Raw genomic sequence first — 16,728 nt, forward strand, 5'->3', positions numbered from 1 at the left:
ATTCAAACCCCAAAGTTTCCTGGAGCATTAATGGGTCCCACTGAGGACCATTACCGACAAAGCCTCCACAGTGGCTGGTTAGAGCAGTCAACTGGTGGCAGATAGGCAAAGGGAATGTAAAGGCGGAATAGATTTGGTGTAAGCCTGGATGGGTTACATTCAGGCAAAGGACCAAGCCGCGACCCCCAGCCCCTGGGAAGGGAGATCCTGTCCCTCAGAAGTAACTCCGGGCTCTTCCTGGGGCAGTGTGATGTGGGGATGCTCAATGCCAACGGCAGGACTGTGGAACAAGAGCTCCCAGGCTCTTGGGCGGCGAAGGGGAGGCAATGAGATGCTAATGGTGTCAGGATAAAGTGCTTCCTCATAGGCATCAGTGGCAGAGACAGCAGCCGTAGCCGAGGGCAGAAAGAGCTCATCTCTGTTGGTGCATTTCAGACTTTCTTCATCCCTCTGTCAGCTCCACCACAGGCTGTCCTGCAGTGTCCCACACCTGCACCTCTTTCTCTGCAGGCTGTAGACACCCACCCTGCTACCACACCTTGCTCTCACCTCAGCATCTTCCTTCCTTTACTGATATCTCTCCATCCTCCCTGGCTGCTCCTTGAAACACAAAGCCTCGGGCTGATCCCGTCTCCCTCTGGGTGACTTGTTACAGCACAGCACTGCCCTTGGAGTGACATTTCTTTTTCTTCCTGTGCAGTCTGGACCTCCCCAGATGAAGGTTGCGTCGTTATTTCTTTCTCATGCTGTACCTTACGAGAAAGAAAAGGTCCGTCATCTCTGAAAGCAGCCTTCAAGCACTCTCAGGCTACTGCTATACTGCTTGGAGCCCCCCCAGTGCTGGGGTGAAGAACTCCAGGTCCCTCAGCCACCCCACACAGGTCGTGTGCACTAGGTCCCCAACCCCACCTTGGCAGACCTCCACTCGACACTCTCTAGTCCATCACTACTTCTCAGAAATGGGGAGCAACACACTGGGACACAGCCATGTGTGTGGGGCCAGACCGGTGCTGAGCTGAGGGGGACGAGAACTCAGGTTGTCTGGGTGGCCCGCGTTCCTCCTAATGCAGCTTGGCCTTGTTCATAGTGTCCATACTCTACTGGCTCGTAGTGCCCAGGCCCAGGTCCTTCTCCTCAGAGCCTCTGCTCAGCCGGTCAGGTCCCAGCCTGTCCTGATGGATGCGCTTATTCTCCCCCTTCCTCCCGGCACACACCGATGCAGGACTGGCCACTTCTCCTTGTAAAACTTCAAGTGACTACTGTTGGCCGAATCCCAGTTTCACAAAGTCCCCATGGACTGAAGCACCGTTTGCTCAGCATTTAATGATCGCATGCAGCTGGCTCATCTTGACTGGGATGCCTCTCACAAGAGAAGAGCATGAGGAGTTGCAGGGCACTACAAATATCTCTCCTAGAGAAACCTGGGGGTCGGTGCTGATCATGCCATAGGTCTGGACCCAGAGGGGAAGTTGCCCTTTCTGGGAGAGAGCAGCAGGAACACCTGTGGCTCTGCCTGGGGGTGGAAGATGACTCAACTGAGAGCTGAAGGGCCAGCACGGGAGGGCAGAACATGGGCACCGCTGTGGTGGGTGGATGTCTGTCTGCTATGGATCCCCTGCTCAGGAAGAGGAAGCAGATGAGGCCTTCTTCAGTCACCTGGAAGAAACCTCATGTTTGCAGGCCCTGGTCCTCATGGCAGACCTGAACTACCCCAGCATTTGCTGAAGGGGCAACACGGTGAGGTGCAAGCCTTACAGGAGGGTTTTGGAGCTCACTGGGGATGTCCTGCTTACAAGGGTGACTGTGATGCCATGAGGTGAAGTGCCCTGCGGGACTTCCTCCTTACAAACAGGGAAGAGCTGGTCAGGGCTGTAACAGTCAGGGACGAGAAGGTAAAGGTGAGGCTCCTGAAAGAAGCAAACCCATAGGTTTTTCCTTGTGTTTCTTCCCCTCTTCTGAGTCGCCTTTTTAAATCTTCTTTTATTTTTCCCCCTGACAGCCAGAATGTTTTATCAAAACTGGTTTTCAGCAAGAAAGTTGTCAGTGACTGAGGAGGAATCTGCTTACAAAGCTTTCTGTTCTACCTGGCAAAGTTCAAGAATGGATGGAAGGAAGAACACAGGCTTTTCCTCTTTGCCCTCTTTGGCTCTGGTTTTCCCTGATAATCAAACCTTCTCCTTTTCTCCGTCTCTCCTGCTTACCTTTACTTCCCACATCTCGTTTGTCACCATCTCCACACTGCTTTCTCTCTGTTTCTCTCCTAATGAAAGGTTAAAGCCACTTTGCTGAGGTGTTTTATCTTTCAGTAGAATTACCCTTAGCCCATCCTAAAAGATGTATTTAAATAGACTAGAGTAAGAACAATTCAGAAACCCCTATGTTTTTCTCCATCGACTGTAAAGAGACCCTTGGGCAAGAGCCCAAATCCAATCACTTACCTACTGTTTATAGCGGAGTCCTACTCTAAGTCCCATAAGAAGTTTGTTCTTTGTGCAGAAAAGGATGTCTTCTTGTTCTCGGCTGATTCTCCTCTCCATTCTTCTGTTTTCCTTCCAGCCTGTGCCCGAATGTCCCCATGAGCCTCTTTTCTCATCCTTCTACATTCTTTTGCTCTGTCTCATCTTTTTTTAACCTCCTGAAGCATTGCTTCCTCCACTGACCATCTGACCTTACTCATTGCAGCTGGGATACGAAATATTGAACCATACCAGTGTCACGGAGCTCCTTCTTTTGGGCTTCTCCTCCACCATCAGGAGCACCTAACGGCAATAACTCTCCGTGCTTTGTACCTGGTTATCTTAGTTTGCCCTTTTTAGAGGCCTGGTTGACGGAGTCCCTTGGGAAGCAGTCCTGAAGGGCAAAGGAGTCCTGGAAGGCTGGACAGGAGCAGGCCGTCCCCATGTGCCTAAAACCAGGCTGGCGGGGAAGAAGACCAGCCTGGCCAGAGAGCTTTGTCTTGAACTTGGGGAAAAAAGGAGTTTATGACCTTTTGAAGAAGGGGCGGGCAACTCAGGGGGACCACAAGGATGTCGTGAGCTTATGCAGGGAAAAAATTAGAGGGGCCAAAGCCATCTAGGTCTTTACCTGGCTACTGCCGTAAAAGACAATAAAAAATGTTTCTATAATTACATTAGAAACACAAAGAGAGCTAAGGAGAATCTCCATCCTTTATTGGATGCAGCGGGAAACATAGTGATAATGGGTGAGGAAAAGGCTGAGGTACTTCATACCTTCTTTGCCTCAGTCTTTAACGGTAAGACCAGTAGTTCTCTGGGTACGCAGCCCCTGAGCTGGAAGACAGGGATGGGGAGCAGCATGGAGCCCCCATAATCCAAGGGGACTAGTGAGGGACCTGCTACAGGACCTAGACATAGACAAGTCTATGGGGCCAGATGGGATCCACCCAACAGTACTGAGGGAGCTCTTGGAGAAGCTCACCAAGCCCCTTTCCATCTTTTATCAGATGCCCATCTACAAGAAGGGAGAGAAGGAGGATCCGGGGACCTACAGGCCTGTCGTCTGACCTCGGTGCTGGGGAAGATTATGGAACAGATCATCCTGAGTGCCATCATGCGGCACATGAGGACAACCAGGTGATCAGGCCTAGTCAGCATGGGTGTATGAAAGGCAGGTCCTGCTTGACAAACCTGATCTCCTTCTATGAGAAGGTGACCCGCTTAGTGGAGGAGGGAAAGGCTGTGGATGTTCTTTACCTAAACTTTGAGAAAGTCTTTGACAGCCATTTCCCAAAGCATTCTTCTGCAGAAACTGCCTGCTCAGGGCTTGGGCAGGCGTACTCTTTGCTGGTAAAAACCTGGCTGGATGGTTGGGCCAAAGAGTGGCCAAAGTGGTGGTGAACAGGGTTTAATGCAGTTGGCAGCTGGTCACACGTGGTGTTCCCCAGGGCCTACAACTGGGGCCAGTTCCTTTTCATGTCTTTATCAATGATTTGTATGAATGTTTTGAGTGCACCCTCAGTAAGTTTGCAGGAGACACCAAGTTGTGCTGGAGTGTCGACCTGCTTGAGGGTAGAAAGGCTTTGCAGGGGGATCTGGACAGGCTGGATCGATGGGCCGAGGCCAATGGTATGAGGTTCAACAAGGCCAAGTGCCGGGTCCTACACTTGGGTCACAAGAACCCCATGCAGCGTTACAAGTTTGGGGAAGAGCAGCTGGAGAGCTGCCTGGCAGAAAAGGACCTGGGGGTTCTGGTTGACAGCCGGCTGGATACGAGCCAGCAGTGTGCCCAGGTGGCCAAGGTGGCCAACAGCATCCTGGCCTGTATCAGGACCAGTGTGGCCAGCAGGACTCGGGAAGCGACTGTAGGTCCCACCTCGAGTGCTGTGTCCAGTTTTGGTCCCCTCAGTTTAAGAAAGACATTGAGGTCCTGGAGCATTTCCAAAGAAGCTGAACGAAGGTGGTGAAGGTTCTGGAGCGTCTGAGGGAGCTGGGGGTGTTCAGCCTGGAGAAAAGGAGGTTGAAGACCTTCTTGCTCTCTACAACTTCCTGAAAGGAGGTTATAGGGAGGTGGGTGTTGTCTCTTCTCCCAAGTAACGAGATACATGAAGAGAGGAAATGGTTGTAAGTTGTGCCAGGAGAGATTTAGATTGGATAGTAGGAAAAACTTCTTCACTGAAATGTTTGTCAAGCACTGGAACAGGCTGCCCAGGCTGAGTCACCATCCCTGGAGGTGTTTACGGGATGTTGAGATGTGGCACGTAGGGATGTGGTGTAGTGGTGGACGTGGCAGTGTGAGGTTTACAGTTGGACTCAATGATCTTGAAGGTCCTCTCCAACCTAAATGATCGTGTGAGTCGATGATTCTTTTGAAGCTCAGGACTTTGTTTCGTCCTTGCCCCTTCTTTGGGAGGCCAGGAGGTGCCACAGGATGTTCCTACCCTTGGCATTGCTCCCCCTCACATCCCACTGCCCCCAGGAAGAGCCCTGGGCCACAAGTGAGGGACAGGAACTGCCTTGCCAGGGCCGGGGGCGAGGGCTTGGCCTTTCTGCTGCATCAAACCAAGCCAGGGTTTGCTCAGCATCACAGCCACCTGCACTCTGCCTTTGCCCACCTGCAGTCACAGCCTCCACTTATCTGCTCTAACGAGTCCCTGGGGAGGCCTTGTCAGTAAAGGCCCTCAGAGGGCTCATTAATGCTTCCAGGTACTTGGAGTTTTTCCTTCTGATTTCTTGAGCACTCTGTTCAATCTTCTCTCAGGATCTGAGGCTCATGGACCCAGCAGCAAATACCCCGTGGGGCTCATTAAAAGACAGAAAGCCCTAACAAGGTATTTCTCTCTTTGTAACTTTCTTCAAGTCTTCAAGAGCAGTACAGCTAACTGGAGAGGTTCTGTAGTGTAGTTAAGGAGGAAGGTTTCCAAGTGCATCTAATGAAAGCGATTTCTTGCTTTTCAAGGGTATATTTTATTCCTTTTCAGTGTAAAGAAGAGGTGACAGAAGCATTCTCCAAGGGACAGTGATGCAGAGTGTCTCCTCAGGAGGTCTGGACAGGGAGGAAAAGCGGTCCCTTGGGGTCTGGCACTGTGTGGACAGCTTTGCTCCTCACCTCCCACACCCCACCATTTCTGGCATTGGCCACCTGGGACTTCCATCACTGCTCCTTGCATCAGACTTCTCCACTGACCTCTGCAGCTGGATGTTACAGCCCCATTGCACCATCTCCCACCTGCTCAGCTGAGAGACCTGGCTGCACACGGGCACAGGAGAATTTGTCCTGTTCCTCAGAAAAGACAAGTAAAGCATAATCAGTTTCCATAAACGATAAAATAGACTCTGTAATCATACGCTAAGTACAAGCTACCGCTAAGGAGCTTGCCTTTCTGCAAGGGAAAATCTTAATGAGAAATATTTGAGGCAGGTAGACACAAAAAGATAGATCTAAACACAATTAAAGAGCTGGCTTAGGAGACAGTTGGAGTGTGTAAAGACAGGCAAGCTTTTAATCCCCGAAGCTCAAAGCAGCAGCACAGGTGAGAGGTATCTGAATGAGCAAAGAGCAAAGGCAGGAGAAAACTGGAGAATAATGGAAAGGGCCTTTGCCTAGACAGCCTGCGTCTGAAACGATGACTGCAGAAACGGCCGTTGCACCAGGATAAGTGTAAGTATATGAAAGATTAGAGGAAGTAAACACGCTGCATTAGAGGGAGACTAGTGGTAATGAGGTTGCAGGGGAAGATCGATGTTTCTTTGGAATATCCCTTTTGAAAGGTCATGGGATCGGCAGAGGTCTCTTGTGAGAAGTGAAAAATCGGTCTTGCGCTCCTCTGTGCAAGAGGCCAAGAGTGCAACCCAGGGAAGCCCAGGCTGTACAAGCTCACTTTGGTGATCAGTGTGCCATCACTGAGAGTCTTCCTGGGGGACATTTCTGGGCACCAATAGCAGAAGAACGTGTCCAAGAACCATCAGCATGGAGTTACCAAGGGTAAATCAAAGAAAAAGGAAGCAAGGTGGAAGCAAGGACAAGTAGACGGGGAGGAATAAAGGGAAATTGTCCAAGCAGCCAGGGGTCAGGTTAAGCAAGCCAAAGCCCAGATGGAGTTAAGTGTGGCCTGGAACGCCAAGGGCAACAAGCAAAACTTCTATAGCTATGTCAGTGACAAAAGGAAGACTAGGGAAAATGTGTGCCCACTCAGGAAGGAAACGGGAGACCTGGTCACCCGGGATATGGAGAAGGCTGAGGTACTCAATGACTTCTTTGCCTTGGTCTTCACCGGCAAGGGTTCTAGCCACACCTCCCAAGTCACAGCAGGCAAAGGCAGGGCCTGGGAGAATGAGGTACTGCCCACAGCAGGTGACGATCAAGTACGAGACCATCTAAGGAAGCTGAAGGTGCACAAGTCCATGGGACCTGATGAGATTAATCCGCGGGTCCTGAAGGAACTGGCAGATGAAGTTACCAAGCCACTATCCATCATATTTGAGAACTCGTGAAGTTCTTGCTGGCTGAAAAAGGGGAAACACAGCACCTGTTTTCGACAAGAGAATATAGTTAGATCTGAGGAACTACAGGCCGGTCAGTCTCGCCTCTGTTCCCAGCAAGGTCATGGAGGAGATTCCTCCTGGAAACTTGGCTAAGACCCATGGAAAATAAGGAGGTGACTGGTGACAGCCAATATGGCTTCACTAAGGGCAAATCGTGACTGACAAATATGATGGCCTCCTACGATGGTGGTGGTAGGCATTTGTGGATAAGGAAGGAGCAATGGATATCATCTGCCTGGACTTGTGCACAGAATTTGACACTGTCCCGCTCACCATCCTGGTCTCTAAATTGGAGAGTCGTGGATTTGGTGGAAGGATCGCTTGACGGATACAGAATTGACTGGATGGCTGTACTCAAAGAGTTGCGGTCAATGGCTCAATGTCCAAGTGGCGAGCACTGATGAGTGGTGTTCCTCAAGGGTTGGTACTGGGACCGGTGCTGTTCAACATCTTGGTTGGCAACATGGAGAGTAGGATTGCGTGCACCCCAACAAGCTTGCTGATGACACCAAGCTGTGTGGCACGGTCAACACGCTAGAGGGAAGGGTTGCCATCCAGAGGGACCTGAACAGGCTGGAGAGCTGGGCCCGTGCAACCGTCATGAAGTTCAACAAGGCTGAGTGCAAGGTCCTGCACTGCGTCACAGCAAACCCAGGCACAACTACAGGCTGGGCAGAGAATGGCTTGAGAGCATCCCTGAGGAGAAGGCCTTGGGTGTATTGGTTGCTGAGAGGCTCAACATGAGCTGGCGATGGGTGCCACAGCCCAGAAAGCCAACTGCATCCTGGGCTGCATCATGAGCAGCATGGCCAGCAGGTTGAGGGAGGTGATTCTCCCCCTCTGCTCCACTCTAGTGAGACCCCCACCTGGAGTCCTGCGTCCAGCTCTGGGGCCCACAATATAAGAAGGACATGGACCTGCTGGAGTGAGTTCAGAGGACATGAAGATGATCCGAGGGCTGGAGCACCTCTGCCATGAGGACAGGCTGAGAGAGTTGCGGGTGTCCAGCCTGGAGAAGAGAAGGCTCCGGGGAGACCTTAGAGCCCCTTCCAGTCCCTAAAGGGCTACAGAAAAGGTGGAGAGTAACTCTTTGTCAGGGAGTGTAGCAATTGGACAAATTTTCTATTAAAAGAGGGTAGATTTACCTTTGCTATTGGGAAGAAATCTTTCCCTCTGAGGCTGGTGAGACACTGGCACCGGCTGCCCAGAGAAGTTGTGGATGCCTCTTGCCTGGAGGTTTCGAGGCGAGGTTGGATGGGATCTTTGAGTAACCCGGTCTAGTGGGAGTTGTCCCTGCCAAGACAACCCGCATGCTGATGGATTGAACCACGAGCCGACAGGGACTATAAACTAGTGCCATGCCAGCCCCCAGCTGGGACCCTCACCACCCTCACTTGAGAACTACAGATCAACGGGACACCGTTGAACTCCAAGGACCGTCAAGATGCCAGCGGGCCTGTGGTGGTGACTATACTCTTGCTGTGCTCCGTAACACTGCTTCTCTCTTTTCTTCCTGTTCTCTATTTCCTCCTTTACTCTATTGCTCGTCTTGGTGACTAATGCTGGGGAATAACAATAAATCTGCAGTGAGCGGCATCTGACCTCATTTGTGTCTTAATCTCATGCTCATAATCAGCCCGAACCCCTCCCGGACCAAACGTAGTCAGACCAGGACGTAACAAGGGCCTTGTGATGTGAGGGGTGACTCTCATTGCCAAGGGGTGACCTCGTTGCTGTCTTCAACGTCCTCCTGCTGGGGAGTGCAGAGGGAGGTGCTGACCTCTTTTCTCTAGTGTCCGGTGATAGGATGCAAGGCAATGGCTTACAGCTGTGTCTGTCAAAGTTCAGTCTGGCTATTGGAAGTAAGTTCTTCCCTAGAAGAGTGGTCAAGGGGTCGATGACCCCAAGCCTGCCATTGATCAAGAAGTGACGTGACAACACTCTTAGATATGTGCCTTAACTTGCAGGTTGCCCTGTGTGGAGTCAAGAGTTGGACTTGATGATCCTCATGGCTCCCTTCCAACTGCTGTGATTCTATGAGCCCCATCCAGTTCCTCCTTGTCTGTGAGTAAGAGTGCAAATGTGGTCAGCTCAGGAGCTTTCTCGGCCAAAACCTGTCTTCAGCATCCTCTGGAATTCTCTTGGGCTGATTCTTTCCAGCGCCACTGACCTTGCAGCAGATTTTGTGGTGGTTCAACTACCCACGTAAGGCTGGAGCAGCGACTACAAGGCTTCCTCCGAGACAAGGCGCTCTGCGCTCCCTGCTCCCCTGTGCACAGAGCACACCTCTGCCTCCTCACCACCCTGCCTGCCTTCCTGAGGAACCCTACCCATCCATGGCTGCCCTCCCACCACCCAGCCTGTCCCACGACAGCTCTGCCATCCCATGGAGGCAGGGCAGAGACAGATGCCGGTAAAGAGGAAGCTGATGGATATTGGATGTGGAGTCCATCGGAGACGATGACAGAAGAAGAGAGGGCGCGAAGCAGGCAAAGGTGACCCAAATTGAGGTGTTGCTTGCGAGTCGCTTCTTTTACAGGACCCTGACTGGCCAACAGCTGGGAGGAGCCATTTTGAGGCAAAGAGGCACATCACAAAACCACTCATCCCAACAGAGGAACATACAGGGGCTGAGTAAAATTAGGGGCAGAGAGGAGGGACTCCTGACTTCTCATGCCACCGTCAAGTACAGGTGAGCTTTGCCTTTTCTCAAAACATGCCCGTGTGACACAGGCACTAAATATCAAAGCCTTTTCTGTAGCCTGTCCTTGCTTTCACTTCCTAATGGCTGCTTCGAGGCCGCTGCCAGCGCACTGTCCGTCACTGGCACGGCCCTGCTGCCCCAAATGTGGTCCCATAGACCTGCTGCACAGGAACGGTAGAGGGTAAGTTCATTCAGGGCGGGGAGATGCAACCCTGGCACAGTCCCCTGACAGCCCTCTCGGCTCTGTCCTTATCAGCCTTCCTGCTTGGGCAGCCTCCAGCAGTGCCCTTGTCGCGCAGGAGCTGCTGCGAGCCGATGTGTGACAGAGAAACCTGATTCTCCTTCTCACATCTCATTTCTGACATGCACGCGGTGCCCCGTGCTTCTCCAGGGACAGGCCTGCTCCCCAGAGAGTCTTTCCCCAGCTGACCCGGTCAGTGCTTGCCTGGCCAGACATTCCTGGTTCCCTCCCCATGCTCCCTGCAAGGCCTCGAGCTGGTGGTGCTGCTCTGCAGAGCAAGGGGCTTGTGGAGCCCCTGGGCAACGAGGAGAGCCCACACTGGCTGTGCTGGCCAGGCTGGGAAGCAGACCCTTCCCAGGGCTCTGTGGACAATCACGGGACATTCCGTCTCTCTCAGGGAGTGTGTCAGGCTCATCACGGGATCTAGCCCATGGCCCTCATTAGCCTGGCCATCTTTTGCTTTTACCTTATTGTGAAACTCCATCCATTGTGCACCCAACGCAAGGCACGCGGTGTCTCTGGACACCTCTTGTGCTCTTCTGGTAGCTCCTGATAGCGCCCTGAAGAACAGGAGTCTTCAGCAGGTACGGGAGCCCACGGCAGGGATGATTTATAGGGTCCCTTCTAACCCAAACCGTTCTATGATTCTATGATTCTATGAAAAAAGCAAGTATTTGTGTAGTGACAGGTTTATAACTGATACAATGACCACAAGACAAATGCTGCCGGAAATAAATACGAGGTCACTTGTAAAGAGAGATGGGAGATTCGCTGCTGCTGAAGCAAACTGGTAGAATCACAGGCCTTCCAGAGGGCACCCTTGAGCTCCTTGTTCCTCAGGCTGCAGATGAGGGGATTCACTGTTGGAGGAACCACCAAGTACACAACAGCCACCACCAGATCCAGGGATGGGGAGGAGAGGAAGGGGGGCTTCAAGTGGGCAAACACTGCAGTGCTGACAAGCAGGGAGACCACGGCCAGGTGAGGGAGGCACGTGGAAAAGGCTTTGTGCCGTCCCTGCTCAGAGGGGATCCTCAGCACGGCCCTGAAGATCTGCACATAGGACACCACGATGAAAACAAAACACCCAAACAATAAATAGACAGTAAGAACAAGAAGCCCAACTTCCCTGAGGTAGGCGTGTGAGCAGGAGAGCTTGAGGATCTGGGGGATTTCACAGAAGAACTGGTAAATAGCATTGCCCTGGCAGAGGGGCAGTGAAAATGTATTGGCCGTGTGCAGCAGAGCAGTGAGAAAGCCACTGCCCCAGGCAGCTGCTGCCATGTGGACACAAGCTCTGCTGCCCAGGAGGGTGCCGTAGTGCAGGGGTTTGCAGATGGCCACGTAGCGGTCGTAGGCCATGATGGTGAGAAGGGCAAACTCTGCTTCAAAGAAGAAGGCAAGCAGAAAGACCTGGGCAGCACATCCCGCATAGGAGATGACGCTGGTGTCCCAGAGGGAATTGGCCATGGATTTGGGGAGAGTGGTGGAGATGGAGCCCAGGTCAAGAACAGAGAGGTTGAGGAGGAAGAAGTACATGGGGGTGTGGAGGTGATGGTCCCAGGCTACGGCGGTGATGATGAGGCCGTTGCCCAGGAGGGCAGCCAGGTAGATGCCCAGGAAGAGCCAGAAGTGCAAGAGCTGCAGCTCCCGCGTGTCTGCGAATGCCAGGAGGAGGAACTGGGTGATGGAGCTGCTGTTGGACATTTGCTGTTTCTTGTCACGGGGGCTCTGTCCAAAGAAGGAAAAACACAGGGAAAAATTAGGACAGCCTTCTTTGAGCAAAGATGCTCCCTTTTTCTTACGTTGTCTGTGTTTTTCATTTTTCACTATCACGTCTGGTGAGTGTTCTTTTTAAGGGCAGAAATCCTCAGTTTTATCACTAAACATGGGAAGAGTCTTGAGACGGGACAAGCAAACAGGCTCAGCTCCCTTTGGCTTAGTGCAGAGCCAGGAGAGCTGCAGTGTCCATCAGTCTTTTTCCCATCTGTCCTGCACTTTTGCTTGTGCTGCACCTGAAGACGAATTCACACCCAACTCGCTCTTGCATAAAACCCAAACAGCTGAGCTCCCACGGGAGCAGAGGAGCACTGGTTCAAAGAGCAGATCTGCGAACTCTTCTCTGTCTCAGCCCAGAGATGGAGCTGTGAGTGTGATGGAGACAGCAGGACACGACACAACCCCTCCCAGCGAGAAGCAAAGGACTCGGAGAGGAGAGTGCCGAACCCCCGAGGAAAGGCTCAGCCCTCCCTGGGATCCCACCGGAGAGCTGTGCCTTTCTGGGGGCAGCTGGCAAGCCCAGCAGGACAGGCAAAGCGGACAGTCAGGGGTCCCAGAGATGGGGTGCTCTAGAGAGTGACGTCATTGCCCCTCAGTCAACGCCCAGAAGACAACTCCAGTGAAGGACCAAAAGAGAGCTGCCTGAACGCCCCCTCCCCAGTGCGTGTCGGCATTTCCCCCCAGCCCTTGCCCATGTCTCTGCTGCCTGGAGCTGCCCCTGCCCGGAGCCCTTTGTCTGCGCCCAGGTCTCCTCCCTGCCAGTGCCCCCAGAGCCCATCCCACCCGCTGGGGGCTCAGCTCTGCCCTGCACACCCCTCCCGGCAGCAGGGCACTGCCCAGGGCCATCTCTGGCTGTGCAGGCTCCCGTGGGGACATCGAGCTACCCTGATGAGGCTGGAAAAGCGATATTGGTGCTGTCTGTGAGCAGCAGGGTGTTGCTTCCTGATACTCCCTGGTTCATTCACCTCTAACAGAAACAGATTGGGAATTTCAGTGCCTCCTCCCGAACTGAGAGATAAAGCTCTCTGCCCACCCAGAAAACGCAGAGCAGGAGATTAAAAGAAGAGAATCCTTGCCTTTCAGGCAGAGCCTGCCTCGCTGTGCTTCTTGAAAAGTCTCCTGTAGTCACCTGCAGCTGTGGGCAGCCCCGAACCACGCAGCACCCCCTCGACAGCAGGGCCCTGCCCTGCCGGAGTTTCTCCTTCCACCCACAGCTTCTCCCCACAGAAGCTCCGGGGGCAGCTCCCCGGGCAGGCTGAGAGCTGACCCTGGCAGACGGCAGAGGCCCTGCCCCGGCAAACAGCCCCTGGGGTGCAGGGACCCTGCTCTGAAGGACAGCCCTGGGCACCCCTGGCTGCACGCCCACTTGCACACCTCCACAACCATCCCCAGCAGAAAGCAGCCGTCGTGCCCTGTGCCTCTGATGGCGCAGCAGGGAAGCCCTGCTCGGGAGCACACCCTCCTCCTGTACAGTAGAGAAACTAAGAGAGTCCTCCTGACAGATGCCATCGGCTGTCAGAGGCACCAGGTCTAGGAGATCCCTCCAGGAACTGAAGCTGCAGTGCCCTGCAGCCAGAGGCTTACCGCGCAGAGGGCTGTGAAGATTTCTTCCCCAAAGAGGTCTCAACGTCCTCCCACTCCCAACTGCTTTAAGCTCTCTCAGCCTCACAGATCTCCTCTCGCTGCCTGCAGGCAGTGCCCCCAGCCCTGCTCCTGGGCAGGGCTGTCTCTCTGCAGCGCTGCCCGCTTGCCATGAGCTCCCTCCGTCCCAGGAGCCCAGCCCAGCTCCGCAGCAGAGGACCAGCCCGAGGCAGCGCTTCCTCTGTCCCCTCTTGGCTCCCTCAAACATCTCCCTGGGGCTCCAGGGGATCCTATTGGGAAAGGGACTGAAGTAATACTGTGTGGTCTCTCTTGCACCTGTGGAGAGACACTTTTTTCCAGCCGTGTAAATTCTCCTATCGCAGAGAGCTGCGCACGAGAAAGGTCTTGTTACTTCTGGTATGAGACAGGAAACCTGGACAGTGGCAGATCTCCTTTGCCCCTGCTGAGCAAAGGTGGTCAGCTTTGTCAGTCGAGGCACCTCCTCCTTGGTTTGTGGTCCTGAGTTGGAAGGACTATCTTTCAAGTACAAGAACTGTTCACACCAATACACGGGAAAACAACCAGGTATCTCTGGACAGAGAATTGGCTAAAATGGGACCTCATCAGGAAGTTCCATAGTAAAAAGAGAGTATCCAAGAGGTAGATGCAGGAACTCAAGGAGTAATTTAGAAATGGGGGTGGCTTTAGGTAAGCTAGAGCTTCCCAAGTGTAGACCCTTGCAAGGGGTTCAAGGGCACCAAGAGGAGAGGCCACTGCTTCAGGAGCAGTTAAAGAAGAAACCAAGAGAATGAGTGGCCACTGCTGGAATTTAGTAACAGCAGGTGTAGATGAATCCGAGATTTTCTGTGTCCTTCTTGCCTTAGTCTCCTCCAGCAAGGCCTCCGTGGTGAATTTGGATCAAGTCGGGAGTTACTTGAGCCAGCTCAGTCCTTACCAGTCGATGAGACTGGAGGGGTGGCGTCCAAGGGAGCTGAGAGGGCAGGGCGATGCCACAGTAAAGCCACTCCCCATCGTCTTTGAAAGGATCTGGAGTTTGCGGGAAGTCCTTAACGACTGGCAGCACCCAAAGGCTGCATGCACTTTCTGAAAAAGGCCCAAAGGGCAAAAGCCAAAGGGTTTAGGCTGTCCCCATTGCAAGCGCACTTGGATTCCATTTCTGGGTACTGAATAGAGAAGGGACTGAATTTGCCCTGGGGAGACCGTGCCTGGCCATCCTCTTTGCTTCCTCTGATGAAAGGACGGGATTGCTGGATGCGGGGAGAGCAGAGGTTGTCTTTTACCTCAAAGTCAGAAAGGCTTTCAGCCTCATTCCCCACGAAATGCCGGTGTCCGAGTTAAGTCATTATGGTCCACACGGGTGAATAAGTGGGCAGGTAAAAAAACAGTTGGACAGTGAGGCTTGGACGGATGTGGTCAATGCGTGCTGCTCTGCCTGGAAGACTCTAGCTAACAGGGTCCTGCAGAGGTCTGGCGTGCAACTTGCCCTATTTAACGCATTTTTAATCACCCAGCCAAGATCAGAGAGTGCTTTTTCGTAACATTTGTAGGTGACAGTCCTTTGAGGAGAGCAGACACTACAGTGGCGGGCAGGGACATCATCCCAAAGGACCTAGACAGGCTGGAGCCATGGAAGGAACCTCATGATATGCCATCAGGATAAATGCAAAGTCCTGCTCTTGAGGTGGACTAAGCTCCTGCAAAGACAGAGGCCTGCGACTGCCTAGGTTTAAGAAGCAGTTCTTCAGGAAAGGCTGCGATGGTCCTTGTGTTGCATTAGGCAAAACATGGGCCATTCAGCAAAGGAGGCCAACAGCATCCCGGGCTGTATGAGCAGGAGCACAGCCAAGGGCAGTGATTATCTTACTCTGCTCAGCACACGTTAGACCACATCCAGAACACTTTACCAGGTTTTGGTGCCCCGCAATACCAGAGAGACCTTGGCAAACTGGAGCCCGTTCAGTGGAGGTCAAGAAACATGGTCAGGGCTGAAGCACCTGCCCCGTTAGGAGGGGCTGAGGGAGATGAGCTTGTTCAGACTGGAGAATGGAGGGCTTTTGGGAAAGGAGCCTTTCACTGCCTACAGCGCGGTTTCCAATTAGACACTCTGGTGCAAGAGCGGAAGACAAGAGGCAATGGGCCTCCTTGTTCTTGGTGAAGAGAAGAGGGTCAGGCTTGATATAAAGAGAAATATTTGACACTTGAGGACAGTCAGACATTTTGCAGAGAGTGTGTGCTGCTTCCGTGCCTGGAATTTTCAAAGACCCACCTGGATAAAGCCATGAGCGAGCTGGTGTGACCCTGCTTTGACTAGAGCGTTCGTCTATAGACATCTTGCAAGGTCACTTCCAGCCTGAATGGAAAGTTCCCGGAATAGGCCAACATTTGCCACCCTGAGACCTGGAATCTGTACTGCTCTTCTTCCTCACTCCCTTGGGAGCTGAGACTTCACTCTTTGCTACTAGAGCCAAGGCTGACAAGGACGACGCAGGTTTTCCAATCCAGATGAGCATCACATTGGTTGGCCCATCTGGCAGCTGTGCTAAAAAGCTGAGGCAAAGAGCCTCCAGACACCTAAAGGAGCATTTGCCCGGTGCTCTCCTGTGAATGTCAGGGGGTGCTGGGCTGACTTTTGCCTGCCGGGTGCCCACCCAGCTTCACTCCAGCTCCCCCACCTTCTTCACTCGCCTCGCTGTCTGCAGGGCTGTTTCTCTCCATGAGTCTCACTCCTCTCTCTTTTAGCCTTTCTTCAATATGCTGTCACAGAGGTGCCACGAGAATTGCTTACGGGCGCAGCTTTGGGCAGTGGCATGTCCGTTTTGGAGCCAGCTGAAATGGGCTCTCTCTCACATGGAGTCAGCTCTTGATCTCTTTTCTCCTAAGCTGCCTCTGCACTCCCCCTCACCCCTACCAAAACCTATCCATGTCAACTCAATACACAGGGCCATTGATGTCCCCAGGAAGACGCGAAGTCATTGATGATCCCAAGACTCCCTCAGGTTGGTTAAGTAAGAGTTGGTCCACTTCCTCTCCTTGATTACTGGTTCTTTATGTCAGAGCAGAGATGTGCTGGACCTCAGTCGTGGCACCAGGGCCAAGCTCAGGCATGCAACAGAGCAAGCTGTTCCCAAGTGCCCAAGTACCATGCAGGCAAAAGGTTTGGTTCAGAGCATGCTGGGGGGGGATGGCAGATGGCAACGTAAAGGCGAAATGAGGAGATCAAACCCTGCTCTCTTCAGGACGAGAGAGAAGCAGGGCTGGATGGTGCAGCCCCGGCAGGAGAGGGTTTTGCTGTCTGTGGGGTCTCTGCAGCCCCAGAGGGCCTGTGGTGCAGGTGAAGCTGATCTCCAGGAAGGACAAGGTGCTTTTCAAAATGTCCTTGGCTATAGACATCCCGTGATCCA

General features: G+C 53.0%; 1 protein-coding gene across 1 annotated transcript; it reads right to left on the reverse strand.

The window, feature by feature from the left end:
• Positions 1 to 3,240: 3,240 nt before the first annotated feature.
• On the reverse strand, positions 3,241 to 11,659 carry LOC134522587 (olfactory receptor 14A16-like). The gene is made up of 3 exons (XM_063350358.1): positions 10,751 to 11,659; positions 6,752 to 6,833; positions 3,241 to 3,290 (listed from the first exon to the last, which is right to left on the reverse strand). Exons 1-3 carry the CDS (start codon positions 11,651 to 11,653, stop codon positions 3,241 to 3,243), a joined length of 1,035 nt encoding a protein of 344 aa, XP_063206428.1. The 5' UTR covers positions 11,654 to 11,659.
• Positions 11,660 to 16,728: the final 5,069 nt, after the last annotated feature.

This window comes from Chroicocephalus ridibundus, chromosome 12, assembly GCF_963924245.1.
Source record: "Chroicocephalus ridibundus chromosome 12, bChrRid1.1, whole genome shotgun sequence".
Lineage (NCBI taxonomy): Eukaryota > Metazoa > Chordata > Aves > Charadriiformes > Laridae > Chroicocephalus > Chroicocephalus ridibundus.

Coding starts and splice junctions, on each gene's coding strand:
- LOC134522587 (XM_063350358.1), bottom strand. CDS start 11,653: ATGTCCAACAGCAGCTCCATCACCCAGTTCCTCCTCCTGGCATTCGCA. Junction 6,834..10,750: donor TCAAGGGTGCCCTCTGGAAG/GCCTGTGATTCT, acceptor CAGCTTCCTTAG/ATGGTCTCGTACTTGATCGT. Junction 3,291..6,751: donor TGCCTGCTGTGACTTGGGAG/GTGTGGCTAGAA, acceptor CCTGTCTTCCAG/CTCAGGGGCTGCGTACCCAG.